Source organism: Aquarana catesbeiana, linkage group LG01 (genome assembly GCF_042186555.1).
Source record: "Aquarana catesbeiana isolate 2022-GZ linkage group LG01, ASM4218655v1, whole genome shotgun sequence".
Classification (NCBI taxonomy): Eukaryota; Metazoa; Chordata; class Amphibia; order Anura; family Ranidae; genus Aquarana; species Aquarana catesbeiana.
This window is the reverse complement of record NC_133324.1, coordinates 98,242,574-98,261,485: the sequence shown is the minus strand read 5'-3', so window position 1 is coordinate 98,261,485 and position 18,912 is coordinate 98,242,574. Positions and strand designations below refer to the sequence as shown.

The window sequence follows — 18,912 nt, the reverse complement described above, 5'->3', positions numbered from 1 at the left end:
CAGTTAGTAGGTTCACTCCAGTTTGCTGACTCAGGCTTCACCTTTGCAAAGGGGTTCCCTGAGGTGTAGTTGCAAGAAGGTGGCTGCACCCTGAAGAGACAGCAAAGTTAAAAGTGCATTATCTTTCTGCTAGTTTGGAGTATCCCAAGACTCACCTGCACAATGCCCAAGTATACCAGCAAATAAACTACAAAAAAAAGACTTGCATTGCCTGCTTTCAGAGTTGAGTGACTGAACTGCTGTGTGCCTGGCTGTCACGTGGCTCACAGGGAATGGAACCTGGGATAATACAACCAGCCCAGTCTGGTGTTTGTTCTACATGTGCATGCTCCCAGTCGACTTTTTGCTATTATGCTGTGTGCGTCAATGCCAACACACAACCTCATGGCAAGCCACTCACCTGTTCCCTCCTCCTCCCTCCTCAAAGCTAATTAAGGGACAGCTGTTGGTGCATGCCCATGATGTCCCTTTGGTACCTAATACCTAATAAGTGTGCTCCCAAAGAGGAAGTTTGGGGAAGCTGCACAGAGGGACCTGGAGCTGGCAGTGGTGCATAGCAAAATAAATTAAGTCTTTGTGCCCCTACATGCATTAATTTATGTTCTGGGGAAAAGTTAACAGGGAGCTTGGAATTAATAAAAAAAAGTCTGGGAGTTTTGATGATGTTTATTGTTGTCTGTCAGAAGATGTACCCTCTCAATTTGGTGGACAGAAGAGTTTGGAAATCAAAAATGATGCCGTTTTCATTGGAACAGGAATACAGAAGAAATCTTCCAATAGGCACACATGTTTTGGGGATAGTTCTCAAAGAGGAAATTTCCCCTCACTTTGGAGAGAATCTCTTTCACTTCCTGTTGTGTCTCTGGCACAGGAAGTGAAGGAACCTATCTTCAATGAGACACAGACATTGGCAGGGATTTGAACCCAATTTGGCACTCCTCTTATTGTCTGTAGAGCTGGTAATTATGCAGGCACCATCTGAATGTGAAGGCTGATTTTTGGGTATGTACAGTAGTAGATAAGGAAGGAGGTAATGAGAACCAGTAGAGGGTTGTTTATACAAAGGTACACCCGTACTGTAAAATGTATCTAACCCCAAAAACAAAAATGTGATATATTGCAGGTTACCAGTTCTTAGAGGAAGTGGCTGTATTTGTTTTCTTTTTTCCAAGCTATTTGTGAATAACACTTCCTGTCTCTCCATGTCTACACTCTGTATCAGCAAAGAAAGTAAAGAATGATTCTCTAGTCATCACATCTAAGGACTGATATATTACATTTTTGCTATGGGCACTATTATGCTTTGCCTTGGATAGGGGAAGCTTGTTACAGGTACATATAATAGTTGTAGTCCAACCTAATGCTGCCTGCTTCTCTCTCCAGGTTCAGATGGGATACCACAAGCTTCTGTGAAAACCGAGGAAAGTGCTGACAACTCAGTAATATTACATAGCCTGACTTTATCAGGTAAAATCTACATTTATGCTCTAAAGCAGGGGTGTCAAACTCAAATTCATGGGGGGCCGCATTAGCAGTATGGTTGCCCTCAAAAGGCCGGTTGTATCTATAGGACTATGTATCCACTCTAGGGGCGCGCTATGTACAGAGTGCAGGGTTCAGGAATGCGCTACGTGCAGAGTGCAGGGTACAGGAGCGCGCTACGTACAGAGTGCCGTGTACAGGAGTGCGCTACGTACAGAGTGCAGGGTACAGGAGTGCACTACATACAGAGTGCAGGGTACAGGAGTGCACTACATACAGAGTGCAGGGTACAGGAATGCGCTACGTACAGAGTGCCGGGTACAGGAGCGCGCTACGTACAGAGTGCAGTGTACAGGAGCGTGCTAGGTACAAAGTGCAGGGTACAGGAGTGCGCTACGTACAGAGTGCAGGGTACAGCAGTGCGCTACGTACAGAGTGCAGGGTACAGGAGTGCGCTACGTACAGAGTGCAGGGTACAGGAATGCGCTACGTACAGAGTGCTGGGTACAGGAGCGCGCTACGTACAGAGTGCAGGGTACAGGAGCGTGCTAGGTACAAAGTGCAGGGTACAGGAGTGCGCTACGTACAGAGTGCAGGGTACAGGAGCACGCTATGCAGAAGGTGCGACATCTCATTTCCACTCCTCCTCCTGGCTTCTGGCCCTAAATGTCTTATTTCACCATCACTTCAAAAGCAAAATTATGATTCACTTTGTGCTGACAATTTTGAACGCCTGCTAGCTATAAACACATTGAAATGTGCTACCTTCTCTAAGTCTTGGGCAATTTGGACAGACAAACACCAGTCTCAGCCTACTTTCACACTGAGGTGCTTTGCAGGCACTATAGCGCTGCAATGCGCCTTGAAAAGGCCTTTTTCACACCAATGTGAAAGCCCCAAGGGCTTTCACACTGGAGCGGTGCGCTGGCAGGATGTTAAAAAAGTGCTGCTAGCCGCATCTTTGAGGCGCTGTAGGAGCGGTGAATGAACCGCTCCTAAAGCGCCCCTGCCCATTGAAATCAATGAGTAGCACCGCCGAACCGCCTGCAAAGCGCCGCTGTAGAGGCGCTTTGCGGGCAGGTTTAACCCTTTTCTGGCCGCTAGCGGGGGTGCAGAGGGGGCCGCTAGCGGCCGAATAGTGCCGCAAAAACGACAGTAAAGCGTCGCTAAAAATAGTGGCACTTTACCGCTGATGCACCCAGCGCCCCAGTGTGAAAGTAGCCTAAGTGATGATGATTGTGGTGCCCTTACTGATAGTAAATGTAATAGATTCCTTACCTGTATTCAAGAATGGTCACAGATGGATATTTGGGACCAGCACTTTCCCTTTGTAAAATCAATAAAATGTATGATTAAAAAAAAAAAAAATCGTCAGCACAACACTGTCTCTCTTCATCAAGTCCTCAAAAAGCCCGGCCTCAGGGCTCAGCCAGCTGGATGGGGAAAAAAAAACATATCATAGCTGTCAGTGGTGGTTGCGCTCAGCTCACAAAAAACCCGGTGTTCTGTCGGATAGTGCCAGCCGCACAGCGCATGCGCCGCACGGAACTGCACAACAGCTGATTTCACGATCGGTTGTGCAATTCCGTATAGCGCATGCGCAGTGCGGCTCGGGCACTGGTGCTGCTGAAGGAACTGAGGAGGAGAGAGTGGAAGTTATTTATTCTTGTCTCCTTGGAGACTGACGGGCACGCATGCGCTGTCACAAGCTGGCGCCGCTCGCGGGACTGAGGGGGAGGATGTTTAGACTTGGCAGTGAGAAACGAACAGGTGTCAGCTGGAGGCCACTGTGCGGGCCACTTGGCAAGGCCTGGCAGGCCGGATTCGACCCGCGGGCCTTGTGTTTGACACTTGTGCTATAAAGACTTTTAAAAGGTCGAGAGCTAGTCCAAACATTAGTGATTTGTTTCTTCAATATACTTCAGCAGTATCAGTAGTATAAACTGTTGGTTTACAGAAGAATCCGCCCTAACCCGTAAATCCACTAGGAACTAAGAAAAGGTGATCCTATAGCTGCCACTTAAAAAACAATATGTGAACCGGATTCAAACCTCTAAATGTGTGAGAATGAATATTGGCGCTACCGTAAAGATAATCAATGCTATGAAATCTATGTGAATAAAAAAATCAAATTTCTCAGTGACAGTAAACTGAAGTGGTTCGAACACATATATGACACCCTGTGACAAGTGTACAACATACAGTATATAGCACTTCTCAAAAAATACCAGTGGGTGGTGATAATGCATAGGAACAAACCATAAACAATATAAACAACAAGTCACAGATGGACCTGGTGAAATAAATGTGTCACTTCTTAATGAAAAATAACTAAATAATGACAATCCATATATAACGTGCAGCAAAACAGATGTAATGCACCTCGTGATGAATGTGCCAAGTGCATATCACTTAACAAGGAATGGTAAATCAAAACAGTCCATATGCAGTGTGAACAAAAAAATCCAAAAAGTGACGAGATATCCGGTATGAAAAACAAAATGTGAATCTTGTAATCATCCACCGCACCTCAGTGATGTGATTCCACACCCCTCTAAAATGCAAACTCACCAGCTGCTATAGCCTCACACTCTCTTGTTTGGCCAGAATGTCCTCAACCCTTTCATAAGAGGATTTAAAATACAATCTCCGGAGCCCAATGGTGTGTATATCAAATGCTCTTCCTGAAGTAATAGCTCCACATGTAAATGAAAAAGAGCGCTACAATAGTGTGATAACGTTCTCAACTTTATTAAAAACGTAATAATCCGTCACCATTGTACTCACACGTGACTGAATAACAGCAGGCAAAGGACAAATCACATCATAGTAATCCATGCAGTGGTGTAAACCAAATGGCAGCGGTCGCGGCGGACCCAGGGAGTGTGGATGCTGGTAACAATCTCACCCGCTCCTAAGACAAATCTTTCGCTATCCACCGCTCCGTGTCTCGTCACTACGTCTTATGTCACGCGTTCTAGAATGCCGTATAGCCAAGCCCCGACATGTTTCGTCACAAGGACTTCTTCATGTTTGGTGGCTTGTATCCGTGCTCCTTTCTTGCGGAAGTTCTGATCCAGCTTGAGTCTCCGTTGGGCTCTGGGAGTCTGGTGTGCATTGACTCTCCGAGCATGGGTCAAAGGGAGTGGGACATTGGGTCACTCGGAGGCAACAACCGGAGCCCTCTGCAAGGGTTTGGACTTCCGCTGAGGTCTCTTTTTGTCGCTGGTTTTTCTGGAGCTAGCTAATGTAGATGGGCACCCGGTTGACTCCAGGGCCCTCTGGAGTTTCCCGTCGGCTTTTGGTGGTGTGCTTCAGGCTTCACTGGACTTTAGCATGCTATTCGATAATGTCATCCTCCTAATGAACTCCTCCGCAGTTGAAGCAGACTTCATTATTCACCCATCCTGTGACCAAAGGATCAAGCGACCAGTTCCCCGAAAGGCCCGACTGGCCATCTTGTAAACAGATCTGCCCATTCCCTCAGGAACACCTGTAGATATATAGTGGGATCCCTCTCAGGCTAGGTGTCCGTCGTTGTCCGACTCCTGGAACCGTGGCAGAATCAGCACACCAACCTCTGGAGCTGTGGCAGGATCAAGAGCACTGTGTGAGTCAGCTCTCATTACATTACTTAGTCAGTGAAAACAGGAAAAAGAGGGGACGGGGGTGAAAAAGCCCATGCAGACATGACAGCCAGCTCTCTCCCCCCTGTACATGCAGCCTATCTGTGTTAATGTAAGTCTTTGGCTGCAATACCCACTACAATGGTCAAATATGTCGCTGTACAAACTTCCATAGTGTGGCTGGCTTTGTGCCATTCTGATGTTTCTGCTACAGTTCAGCTTCTAAATCATAATGTTTGCTTAATCGTTGTGTAAGCAATCTCTATTTATCTCTCTCCAGGCTTGTCACCCAAGAACGCAGAAGAAAACATCATTCTGGACAGCCCAGTGCATCTGAAACTAGAATGTATTCTTAAAGCAGCTGACTCCATGCAAATTTCTAATCTAACATGGATACATGGAGAGGAAGAAATCAACAAAAAGCACTATTCAGAAAATAATACAGCTGGTGAATGGCGCACCACACTGGAGTGAGTATTATGTATGTGACACGTTCATCAGCCGGCACTGTCAAAATGAACATGCTGACATTTGACAAAGTGTCTCTATGTATTTAGATTATGTTTGGGTAAATTTGCCCATCTGAAGCGACAGTTAAAATTCAGCCAAGCGGGAGTCTCCTGCTCGCTCTAGCAGCCAGACTGCGGCTCAATCAATCACCTGCCCGTGTTCACCGGACACAGCGGATGACAGGTCATTGTACCAGGCCAGCTCCAGTACCATGTTATCATTGTGTACTATTGTGGTGATCTCTGTGATTGGTCGCAATGATCACATGGTACAGACAGGGCCAATCACAGTGCATATGTACCATGTGCTAGCTGTGACCAATCACAGCCGTCACAATAGAACACCCTATAAATAAGAGGATGCCATTCATAGCACCAGGGTAAAAAATCCAGCAAGAGTACAAATGCATAAAAGAACTAAAAAAGCAGCTTTTGCTGCCTTACTTACCTTTAATCTGTAGTTGTCCCCGGCCACTAAGTGCTGCCGTTCTTCCAGGTTAATTGACGTCCACCATCATTCAACCTACCTCAGCTGCTAGTGAAAAAGCAAGAAACTAGAGGGAAAATGTTATGCTGGAACATGAATAGAACTTCAACACCAAATACACAAGTATATATAGAAAGAGAAAATATTAAAGCATAACTCCACTTTGGTTGAGAAAAAACATTCCCCTCTGGGTGATCTCTGTACATTGCAGGGATTATAACAAACTTTGTTGCAGAATCCTACCTTTTGTTATTCTGAAGAAATCCCTCTGTGTTTGTCTGTGCCTCTGTTCTGAGTGGGTCTAATGGGCGTGGTTTCATAATTAACTGTCAGGTGTGCAGCTGCAGGGCACTAACAAGGAGATCTGCTGGGACTGCATCCCATTAGACGCGTTCCTCTTGAAAGTAGCTCTCCAAAAATGACATTTTTGTTGCAGGGGAATCTGACTTGCCTTGTTGCCTGAAATCTGACTTGTATCTTAGGCAGACTTCTGGGGAAATTGGTGAGCCAATCACACAAGCAGGAAATTATGTTTCTGCGGAGTGGTCAGTAAACACTCTGTTTACAGAACAGCTCCATGTAGCCATATTGCAATGCATTCTCAGAAAATTACAGTGGCTGCAGATTAAAAAGGAAAGGTAATTTTCAATAACATTCAATTACAATATGATTAGTGTCACAATTACAGTATATGGGCTATATTATTTTTTCTTTATTTGCTATTTTTTTCCCCATGAAAGTGAAGTTACCCTTTAAGCAATCGATACATAATTAGCAATGCAACTTTAAGAATTGAGCAGCCAAATCTTCGGGGCTGAAGTGGTTTTTTGCTAGAAAATTACTTAGATCCTCCAAACATTATATATATATATATATATATATATATATATATATATATATATATTAGCAGAGACCCTAGAGAATAAAATGAAGACTGTTGCAATATTTTATGTCACATCATATTTGCGCAGCGGTCTTACAGATGCATTTTTTTTTGGACAAAATACACTTTTTTGAATTAAAAAATAAGAAAACAGTAAAGTTAGCTCAATTTGTTTGTATAATGTGAAAGATTATGTTACATTGTTACGCCAAGTTAATTGATACCCAACATGTCATGCTCTAAAATTAGGCACGCTCATGGAATGGTGACAAACTACGGTACTTAACCACCTCAATACTTACATCCCCCTTCGTGCCGAGGCCATTTTTCAGCTTTCAGCGCTGTCACGCTTTGAATGACAATTGCGCGGTCATGCTACACTGTACCCAAGTCAAAGTGTTATCATTTTCTTCACACAAATAGAGCTTTCTTTTGGCCATTTTTAATCACTCCCGGGTTTTTTATTTTATTAAAAAAAAATAAAAACCAACAATTTAAAAAAAAAAAGGTTTTCTTAGTTTCTGTCAGTAAATTTTGTAAGTAAGTAATTTTTCTCCTTCACTGATGGGCACTGATAGGCTGCACTGATGAGGGGCCACTTATGGGCAATGATTAGGTGAAAAATACAATAAATTACCGCGCTTCACAAACACAAAAAATTATAAAGCTGCAGTCCCAATTTGTGAGGCATACACAAACAAACAAGTCATAAAAATAAAAAATGAACTGCGCTAAACCGGAGATGAAATAATATACATTGAAATATATATATAACAACCAATATCAGAAAAACAAATATCTGACAGTATTAAATAAATATATAATCCTGAGGAGTCAGATAAAGTAACATAATAACAATATTGAGGTGAATGGCAATGTGTGAAAAAAGTCCCAAAGAACCCAAATGGTATCCAACGGTGATTAGATTAAAACTCATCAAATGGCACCAAGTGAAAGATCCACCACCTGTAGCAATACACGCTGGTCATGTGGCATGTTGCAGCTTTCCAGACCGAACAGTCCATTTCCAGGTCCCCCTTCTTGATTACCTCTATCCACCGGACGGAGCCTTCCTGCCTTGTCTTCCTCCCCCGGTGAGGTCGGATTGGGACGCCTCCATTGAATGGATATCCTATTTCAAATACAAGCTGTCTTGTAGCTTGCCTCTGGTAAGCGTGTATTGCTACAGGTGATGGATCTTTCACTTGGTGCCATTTGATGAGTTTTAATCTAATCACCGTTGCATACCATTTGGGTTCTTTGGGACTTTTTTCACACATTGCTATTCAACTCAATATTGTTATTATGTTACTTTATCTGACTCCTCAGGATTATATATTTATTTAATACTGTCAGATATTTGTTTTTCTGATATTGGTTGTTATATATATATTTCAATGTATATTATTTCATCTCTGGTTTAGCGCAGTTCATTTTTTATTTTTATTTCAATGATTAGGTGGCACTGATGAGGAGGCACGAATGTGCCGCACTTATGGGTACTGATATGTGGCACTGATATGTGGCACTGATGAGCACTGATAGGTGGCACTGATGGGTGGCATTGGGCACAGATAGGCGGCACTGGTGGGCACAGATAGGCGGCATGGATAGGAGGCACTGATGGGCGGCACTGAGGGGCATTGATGGGTGGCATTGATGGGTAGCAGTGATGAGTATTAATGGGCAGCAGTGATGGGCATTGATGGGCAGCACTGATAGCCAGCATTGACTGGCACCGCTAATGGCCACTGATTGCTGGCACTTGTGGGCACTTAATGCTGGCACTTGTGGGCACAGATTGGTGGTAATTGTGGCCACTGGTTGGCATTGATTGCTGGCAGTGGTGGGCAATCATTGCTGGCACTGGTTGGCACTTAATTGTAATCAGGGCACTGATGAGGCCCTCATATGACATCCACGCAGAACGGGAGCCGCATCGCCAAGCTGTCATTTGACGGTGGGTGGGCGGCAAGTTGTTAAATAGTGACAATTTAAACATTTTTACAGGTTACCTGTTTAGAGATACAGAGGAGGTCTAGTGCTAGAATTATTGGTCTCGTTCTAATGATCACGGCCATACCTCACATGTGTGCCTTTAACACTATTTACATATGTGGGTGTGACTTACGTATGCGTTTGCTTCCGTGCGTGAGCTCAGAGGGACGGGGCGCTTTACCTTCTTTTTTTTTTTTTTTTTTACACTGTCCCTTTAAAAAAAAAATTTTGATCACTTGTATTCCTATTACAAGGAATGTAAACATCCCTTGTAATAGAGATAAGCATGACAGGTCCTCTTTATTGTGATATCTGGGGTCAAAAAAGACCTCAGATCTCACATTTACACCTAAAAGCAATAAAAAAAAAAAATAATCATAATTTTACTCTTACTAAAATAAAAAAATAAAAAAAGGCCCTTTAAGGCTGTTGGGCGAAAGTGACGTCAGATGTTGCTCCGGTCCTCCAAGGGCATAGAGTCGAGTGGGGGTCATCTTGCCCTCACTCGAATTCCTGCCCATCAGTCCAGATGGTCGTATCATTTTCCCCGCTACCGTTGTCTCCAGTAAGCGGGGAAAACGACTGGGAAGCACCTCTCCTGCTGCCCATAAAATTGATCCTGTGGCGAACCCACCGCCCACTGTGTAAAAAAATATATAACGTCAAAGTAATGACGTATATATACAGTGGGCGGTCCGGAATTGGTTAAAGTCCGACTCTATTTATTACTTTTTTTTTTTCTTTTGGATAGAGCAGGGAGGGGTTAGAACTTCTGTCAGGGTGTAAGTGATGTCTATATCCCCGTAGAAATCTCCCTCATGGGGAACTAGAGACCAGCCATATAGAGAGGATTGGACCATTTTTCTTTTGACATTATGAGTGCCCTTAGCGGTGGCTTCTATGGTGGCTTCCATATCAGCAGCTGTTAGATCTTATTCCTCCAAAAAAGTGGTGTTTATCATAAGATGTATTATATTTTTTATTCTACGTACAGAGTGTCTGTAGCAGACGTGAACAGTACAGGAAGTTATGCTTGCATTTTCAGTTCTACTACAGAAGCAAAAGCAACATTTTACATAAAAGGTAAGAAAGACCTCTGCGTTATACATTTGTGATTGTTTTATGGTGATTCCAAAAGCCTGCAGTGTTAGTTTGACACTAGAAGGAGAACTTCACAAAAAATGATGTGAGCCGATACATTTAAACAAACCAACTACAGACGTTAGCCTGATGAAGCCAGTTGCACATTACATATTGGAAGCAAAAAAGTTAAATGCCAAGCTATGTTATCACAAGGTTATTATGAGGTTTAATAATACCAATTCATTCATCAAAGAGGGAAATGTTTTAAATCTTATTAACTTCTGAAATTCTTCCCAGAATCAGGCTCCATTCACACCTATACAGGTGTGACAATGTGCCTATGGTTTTGCCTGTATAAGTGTGTCGCATTTAGGGCAGCCTGTTTATTTCAATGATAGTATATATATATATATTAACCAGCTGCGCTAGGTGATAAAATACAAAAATTAAAACATTTTGAAAGGAATATTATAATAGCTGCTAGCACGATATTGCTGTAAAAATATGTAAACACATATACTAAAGGTGCAGCGCTAAAATATAGATTGAATTGTAACATCCAGTTCTCCACATAAGAGAGTCCAAAAAAAAAGTCATCAAAGTTGTTTTTTTAAAGTGCTCCAAAGATGTAATTAATGAGCAAAGATTCCAGACAGAGCACTTCAGATTAAAGACGCCCCCATCACCCAATCAGACTGTCTCTTACTGTCAGGTGCGGACCCCCACAGAGGAAGGTCAAACACGCAATTTGGAACACAATCCAGAATGGGAATCCAATGAAGATGTTTCACCACTCTCCTCTTACTACTACTCTCCCACTCTGCTGATGCTCTCCACTAAGGTTTCCCAGATGAAAATAGGGAAACGCAGAATGCATAACATAGTGTGCTACCAACAAAATGGCAGACGCGTCCCAATGCACGATGACATCACACGCCACGACTCCTCCCTACGCGTTTCGCCAGCAATAATCGCGCAGTTGTGGCGTTTGAGGTCACTGGCACTGGGACGCGGTGGCCATTTTGTTGGTTGTAAACTTTTGGTCATTTTGACATGCGGATTGGTACTTTTATTGACGTGAATGCAATTCTTTTAAATCAATAAGAAAATATTCAGCGCAAATATAACCAATATTGCTCATACATATATATGTGTATATGCACATATACATATATTGATTGCCAGCTGAACACTATAAGGACAATACATAAACCCCTCAATGGAATATATAGCAGAAATCAGTGCAGCGCAAATAAAATGAATATATTAAAAACATTCAGTAAAAAAGAAGTCCATGAAAAGAAAACAAAAAAAAATGTGGATTGTAAAAAATGGTAACCCCTGTGGGAAAAGTGTCCAATGTCAAATATACAAGTGTGAAAGAGTGAGTCCAGCCCATCCACCACAGACGACAGCAGCCTCTCACCCCCTTAATGAGACCGGAACGGTCAACATGCAATTTTCCCACACCATGGGGTTATATGCTCCAAAGGTCAATCCACGATGTAGATATCACTGGCTCCACCGGTCATGTATATACAAATAAGAACAGAACATCTAGTGCTCTCCGTAAACACATACTGATTTTATTTAAAAAGATAAAATTCACTTACAAACAAAGCCATTCCACCAAGTGCATGTGTATGGGCATATCAGTATACAGATGTAGATTCAAAGATGGCCGTGGGTGACTGTAGATGTAGCTACTCCCCCCCCATACGTGTTACGTCCATAGGCGGGATTTCGTTAGTTTATTGATTTAAATCAATAAACCCTTGTGAATATTACACTATGTTATGCATTCTGGGCATTTCCCTATTTTCATCCGGGACACCTTAGTGGAGAGCATCAGCAGAGTGGGAGAGTAGCAGTAAGAGGGGAGTGGTGGAACATTTTCATTGGATTCCTGTTCAGGATTGTGTTCCAAATTGTGTGTTTGACCTTCCTCTGTCGGGGTCCACACCTGATGGTAAGAGACAGTGTGATTGGGTGATGGTGGCGTCTTTCCTCTGAAGCACTCTGTCTGGAATCTTCACTCATTACATCTTTAGAGCACTTTAGAAACAACTTTGATGTAAATAACTTTTTTTCATTCTCTTATGTGGAGAACAGGATGTTACAATTTAATCTATATTTTAGCGATGCACCTTTAGTATACATGTTTATTTCAATGGGATGCCCTATGTGCTACAAAATAAGTGCTGCCACCTTTTTTTTTTATCATATTCCACTACAACACATGGCTATAAGTTTTCATGTGTTGTGGTGAAAGTGGGCACCTTCAAAAAACTCGCCATGCCTCTTACTAAATACCTTCAACTGTCTACATTCCAAAAAGCAGGTAATTTGGGAGATATCTGTGCTGTCCTGGCATTTTCGGGCCTCAATAATCGGACCGTCAGTACATCAGGATTGATCAATTTTCCGATATATATACCATAGTTTGTGGACTCTATGGTAAAGAAGAAAGAAATGGCTGCACATCCAGAACTCCCAATTGCCTTTTATTGTTCACAAGGATAACACCAAATACACCAACATATGGTAATGATTAAGCACAAGATGTGTGTGTGAAACGCGTCTACGTGACCATATGTTGGTGTAATTGGTGTTATCCTTGTGAACAATAAAGGGCAATCGGGAGTTCTGGATGTGCAGCCATTTCTTTCTTCTTTTCCAAGTTTCCCACGGAGGAGGGCCGGGCTGGCACTCTATGAGACATTCCAACCAGTCTCTGATCATACACCTGGAGCAGCGGTTCTTTTTCTTGTGTATTGTGAACTCTATAACTTTCCTACAGACTAAATAATATACACTGATTTGGGTTATTCTCACAAAAGAAATGTAGCAAAATACATTTTGGCCTAAATTTTTGAAGAACGATTATTTATTTGCAAAGTTAAAAAAAAAGGAAATAAATGTTGTTTTTTTTACATTTTCATTTTTTTTCATTTAGCAAAAAAAATAAATAAAATCCTAGCGGTAATTAAATACCACCAAAAGAAAGCTCTATTTGTATGGGAAAAAATGATAAAAACTTCATATGGGTACAGTGTTGCATGAATTTTCATTCAAAGTATGACAGCACTGAAAGCTGAAAATTGGCATGGGCAGGAAGGGGGTGAAAGTGCCCAGTTTTGAAGTAGTTAAAAAGGTTCTGCCCTCACCCAAGTTGGCTGCAGAGATCACGGGGTGCACCAGTGTCCAATGGGACAGCTGTTCCCCTGGTGACCGCAGGAAATCATAGAGGAACTAAGTTCCTCATAACTTCCCCTTCTGCATTGCCGCTTTGATTGAGCATTACCTGCAGTGGGGAATACAGCCTGCACCTGCCTACAAGTGGATAAATATGTTAAGTGAAAGGATGATGTCCAAAATATTGATTGTTTATTTGGCTACCTTCAGAATATTTCCAACAAATATACTAAAATTGTGACGCACCTTTCCAAAATACAAAGTTGTTTTCTCAGCTACCCTCTCTAAAACATTGTGAACTAATCTACATTTCTGCTGTTCCAGCGCCTGGTGTTCATAGTGGGGGCAAGACCTTAGTGACTTATAATGGAGATTCTACAGTCCTGAAATGCGACAGTTTCAAGTACCAACCTGTGGAGTGGCTCTGGTATAAAGTCAATGAAAATGAGCAGGTAAGTGATAGAATCATTAAGGCTTGTTTTGAAGGGCTTTGGGTTTGTGTCAATGGGCAAGTACAGTAGGAATTTTAGCTTGTATTTGTGTAGCACCATCAAAAATGGGTGCTAGATTAGGTAAATTTAGTTACTGACTCACTGTAATCAGTTGAGCTGGATGCGATTGCTTTGGTGTGTTCTGTGTTTCACTGGCTGCAGGGTTGACTGCTTCCCCTTGCCTGCGTAAAAAGCTTCAGGAGTGAGCTGAGAGAGTCAAATCAGCAGCTGAATTTGTATGTAGCCCTGGCCAACTCCTGGGGAGAGGTGCCCAGATGATGGCTGGGAGGGAGCATAAATACTCTGAGACTTGGAGCAGAGGGGCTCTTGTCCTAGAGGAGGGCGATCCCAGCCTGGAGGGCTGCTGCCCACTGGGGCAGGCTTGCCATGTGTCTGCTGTTCATTGATGTCCAAGCTAGGCTGGCTGTGGGGCCTTTTTTTCTAAAAGTTGCTGGAGGGGACTGAGGGACTTCCATCTAAGGATCTAGTCTGGTATCACTGGAGAGGTCCAATGCAAACAATGTCTTCTCTCTTTGGATCTCCTCGCAGCCAGCCAGTAGGGATGAGCCCGATGTTCGAGGCAATTGTAAGTTCGCCTCGAACATCAGGTGTACGCCTGTTCGCCAAACAGCAAACAATATGCGGTGTCCGCGGCAAATTCGAAAGCCGCCGGAACACCGTTAAAGTCTATGGGACACTAACATGAAAAATCAAAAGTGCTAATTTTAAAGGATTATATGCAAGTTATTGTCATAAAAAGTGTTTGGGGACCTAGGTCCTGCCCCAGGGCACATGTATCAATATAAAAATTTTCTTTTAAAACGGCCCTTTTTTTTGGGAGCATTGATTTTTTTAATGCTTAAAGTGAAACAATAAAAATGAAATATTCCTTTAAATATCATGTCTGGGGGGTGTCTATAGTATGCCTGCAAAGTGGCGCATTTTCCCGTGTTTAAAACTGTACCACAGCAAAATGACATTTCTAAAGGAAAAATTGTCATTTAAAACTGATCGCGGCTGTAATTAATTGTCGGGTCTTGGCAATATAGATAAAACTCATTGAAAAAAACAGCATGGGGTCCCCCCCCAATCCATTACCAGGCCCTTTGGGTCTGGTATGAATATTAGGGGAACCCCGGACCAAAATTTAAAAATACCCTGCACCAAATTTTGAAAAAACAATGGCGTAGGGTTCCCCCCCAAAATCCATACCAGACCTGATGGCGCAGGGTTCCCCTTAAAATCCATATCAGACCCTTATCCCAGCACACAACCTGGCAGGCCACAGGACAAGAGGGGGGATGAGAGAGCGCCCCCCCTCCTGAACCGTACCAGGCCAGGTGACCTCAACATGGGGGGGTGCTTTGGGGTCTGACCCCAAAGCATCTTGTTCCCATGTTGATGGGGACAAGGGCCTCATCCCCACAACCCTTGCCCGGTGGTTGTGGGGGTACGTGGGCGGGGGGCTTATCGGAATCTGGAAGCCCCCTTTAACAAGGGGACCCCAAGATTCCGGCCTCCCCCCTGTGTGAATTGGTAATGGGGTACATCATACCCCTACCATTATACAAAAAAAGTGTCAAAAATGGTAAAAAAGACAAGAGACAGCTTGGGACAAGACCTTTATTAAAAAATAAAAAAATAAAAATGTCCAGCGATGTCCATTCATCTTCTTCCTTCACACCACCGACGACCCGAAAAAGAAAAAAAAAGGCACAACCGATCCTCCTCCATGGGAGGCTCCTGCCGACTGACTCATCTTCTCTGTGACAGTTTCTATATAACTGAGGGCGGGGTCACCCGGTGACATAAATGGGTGACCCCGCCCCCCATTGACACCACGGGGGCTTCCCCAGCCAGTTCACATCACTTCTGTGAATATTTTACCAAATTTGTTAAAGCTTGGGAACATAACTTATCCCTCAAATGCCCAGAATTAAATAATCATACAGTAGTCAAGAATTGCCTATGATAAAAGTAGATCTACCGGAGTGTGATCTCATGAACCTTTTCAGCAGATTGCTAATACCAGCATTATCTCTCACCCCCCCTTTCCTGGCTTGCCAGGCTGCATGCTCGGATAAGGGTCTGGTATGTATTTTGGGGGGACCCCACGTCAGTTTTTTATTTTGGCATGGGGTTCCCCTTAAAATCCATACCAGACCCGAAAGGGACCTTTTTTTTTTTTTCCATCTACCATATATTGCCGGGAGCCAGCAATACATTACAGCCGTGAGCAAGTTTAAATGAAATTTTTTCCTTTTTAGAAATATCATTATTGATGTGGCATGTTCTATACATTGTAGAGATGTGCCACTTTACAGGCAAACTAAAGCAAAATGCCTGAAAAACGCCCTGAGCTCAGAAAAGAACATGAGCTTCTTTGGGGCAGATTACAGGCGTTTTTCTGCCTTTTACAGTGGTGACCTGAACAAAATCGCAGCAAAAATGCTGTAAAAAACGTGGCAAAATTGTGGTAAAATGCGGTAAAAACACGTGACTTTGAAATGCTCAGGTGTGAATGCAGCCTTGGCGTTAGCTTTGCTTTGGAAGTATTGCAGGCATGAGATATCCCAAGATGCACTGGGAAACCAACAAGCAGACTAGAAATACGTCATCAGCAGTCACTTCCGGTTCATGAGTATATATTCTGGAAGTGTCTGGTGCAGACGTCACATCTGGTGTGCGGGGTCTGGGCTGGAGCGGACGTGGTGTGCAACATGTGAACACTATAGCAAAAGGTGAAAAGGAGAGGACTGAGCGGCAGTGGATCAGCAAAGCTGGGAGACCAAAGCAGGAGAAACAAGCAGATGTCACATATGTTGAGCAGCGTGACAGCAATATAGCGGGAGATAAGCAGGGACCAGAGAGAGAGGAGGATCAGCAAACCAGAGGATCAGCAAAGCTGGGGCTTACTACTAAGTGGGGGATCAGTGGATCTGGGGATTACTACTGAGTGGGGCATCAGCATAGCTGGGGGGTACTAATGAGTAGGGGATCTGCTTAATGGGGGTACTAATTATCTGGGGATCTGCTAAATGAGGGTACTAATAAGCTGGAGATTTGCTGAACAGGGGTATTTTTGAGCCGCGGTTCTACTGGGCCCCTTTAAAGCAAATAGATAATTAACACACGTACGGCATTTGCCAAGCTTCATTAAAGCTTCAAAAAAAGCATCACAGAAGCATCAAAGTGTGTTGAAGCGGTAGACACTTTAAAGGGTGAGTTCACCTCTACAGAAAAATCTGTAAGGTGAACTTACACAGGACCCCCTCCTCACCCCCCCAGTCCCGCTGACCTAGTGCATAGCGATCTCCGTTCTGATCCCTGCTATAGCCACGTCACGGGTCCAGGGCTTAGAAATCCCCACAGCTTAATATCCAAATGTACCCCGTCAGGAGGTACGTTTAGGAGCATTTGAATAGGTGACCGCGCCGACAAATCAAAACCCACGTAACCTGTCCTTTGAGTGGGGAAGAAGAAGTGAAAGCCAAGGGGATTTATAAGCCCCGGTCCGGTGACTCGGCTATAGCAGGGCTCAGAATGGGAGATCGCCATGCTCCAGGTCAGCGAGACTGGGGGGTGGAGGGGGTGGTTGAGGAGGGCATCCTGTGTAAGTTCACCTTACAAATTTTTCTCGAATGCCACGTACACACGAGCGGACTTTATGGCAGACTTTGCCCGGCGGACGGGATTTCGTCGGACAATTCGATCGTGTGTGGGCTCCAGCGGACTTTGTTTTGTCAAAAGTTGGACAGACTTAGATTTGAAACATGTTTTAAATCTATCCGTCGAACTTGAGTCCGGTTGAAAAGTCTGCTCGTCTGTATGCTAGTTCGACGGACAAAAAGCCACGCTAGGGCAGCTATTGGCTACTGGCTATGAACTTCCTTGTTTTAGTCCGGTCGTACGTCATCACGTACGAATTCGACAGACTTTGGTGGATTGTGTGTAGGCAAGTCCGTTCATTCGGAAAGTCCCTCATAAAGTCTGTCGAAAAGTCCGCCGGGCAAAGTCTGTCGTAAAGTCCGCTCGTGAGTACGCGGCATAAAGGTGAACCTACCCTTTAATGTGTGTTAAAGTTGAAACAAGTGTTAACAAGCCCTTACTGTCCTTGTTCTAGATTTATTGTCCTGCTGATTTGAAAGTCTCTGTTTTGTATTTTGTTGCTTTTCTTTGCAAATATTAAAGCGGAGTTCCACCCAAAAGTGGAACTTCCGCTATAAGACCTCCTTCCTGGCTCCTGTTTGTGAGGAGGGGGGAGCAGGTACCCGAATTTGTCAAGTACCTGCTCCTACTTCTGTACCTGCTTTCCCTCCCGAAGTCTTCTGGGACACATGACAGGTCCTGGAAGACCTCAGGGCCAGTCACAGACCGCAGCACCACTTGCGCATGCACAGAAGCCGCAAGCTGTCACAGCTGGGTGCCTATAGTAGAGATGCCGCCGAAGGAGGGCACGGAGAGAACACGGCTGTGGTGAGTTCATTGCTGGACCGTGGGACAGGTGAATTTCTGTTTATTAAAAGTCAGCAGCTACACTTTTTGCAGCTGCTGACTTTTAATAAACAAACAAATGCCTGGAACTCCGCTTTAATTATGATGTCATGGTATACAACCTTGCCCCTTTTTTCTGGAGCCTCTATGTTCTACATGTTTGGTGTCCTGAGTGTTCATCTATTCCTATTCCCAGGCTGGGGCTATTAGATATTTGTTTTCAGTTGACTTGGGTTTACAAGATCAGTCTCAGGTTTTAAGGGTTTGTCCTACAAAATGTAGAACTGAACAATGTGGTCTACAGTATGTGGTCTTTTTTAAGTTAAAGTATTAGTTAAGGTATATATTAATTTTTCTTTATAAAGTTCCCTTGCTCCTCCTCCTACCTATCCTGCATTTTTTATACTATTTATAGTATAAAAAATATCTGTGCACTTACCTATTTTTAATCCACCTTGGTCCGGTCATGTGATCCTGCAGCTCTGTGTCAGTGAGCAGCTGCTGCAGGCAAGAGGAGGGATGGGCCATGGGAGCCTATGGTTGGCATTACTGCTTTGGGAATTCTCAGCCTTTGTCGAGTACTCCCTTACATAGGGGAATTGGAGCTGCTAAATCACGTGAACGTACTGAATTAAAAAAAGTTACGATATTTTTTACACAAAGT

The 18,912-nt window shown here is 43.6% G+C and overlaps 1 protein-coding gene across 2 annotated transcripts in view; it reads left to right on the top strand.

Annotated features, from left to right (window-relative positions):
- Window positions 1–18,912, top strand: part of EMB (embigin) — a 71,550-nt gene that overhangs the window by 27,098 nt on the left and 25,540 nt on the right. For both annotated transcript variants that reach the window (XM_073622169.1, XM_073622180.1), the window contains exons 2-5: window positions 1,384–1,467; window positions 5,389–5,578; window positions 9,980–10,068; window positions 13,588–13,715. In XM_073622169.1, coding sequence (XP_073478270.1) covers window positions 1,384–1,467; window positions 5,389–5,578; window positions 9,980–10,068; window positions 13,588–13,715 — 491 coding nt within the window. The remainder of the gene's footprint in view (window positions 1–1,383; window positions 1,468–5,388; window positions 5,579–9,979; window positions 10,069–13,587; window positions 13,716–18,912) is intronic.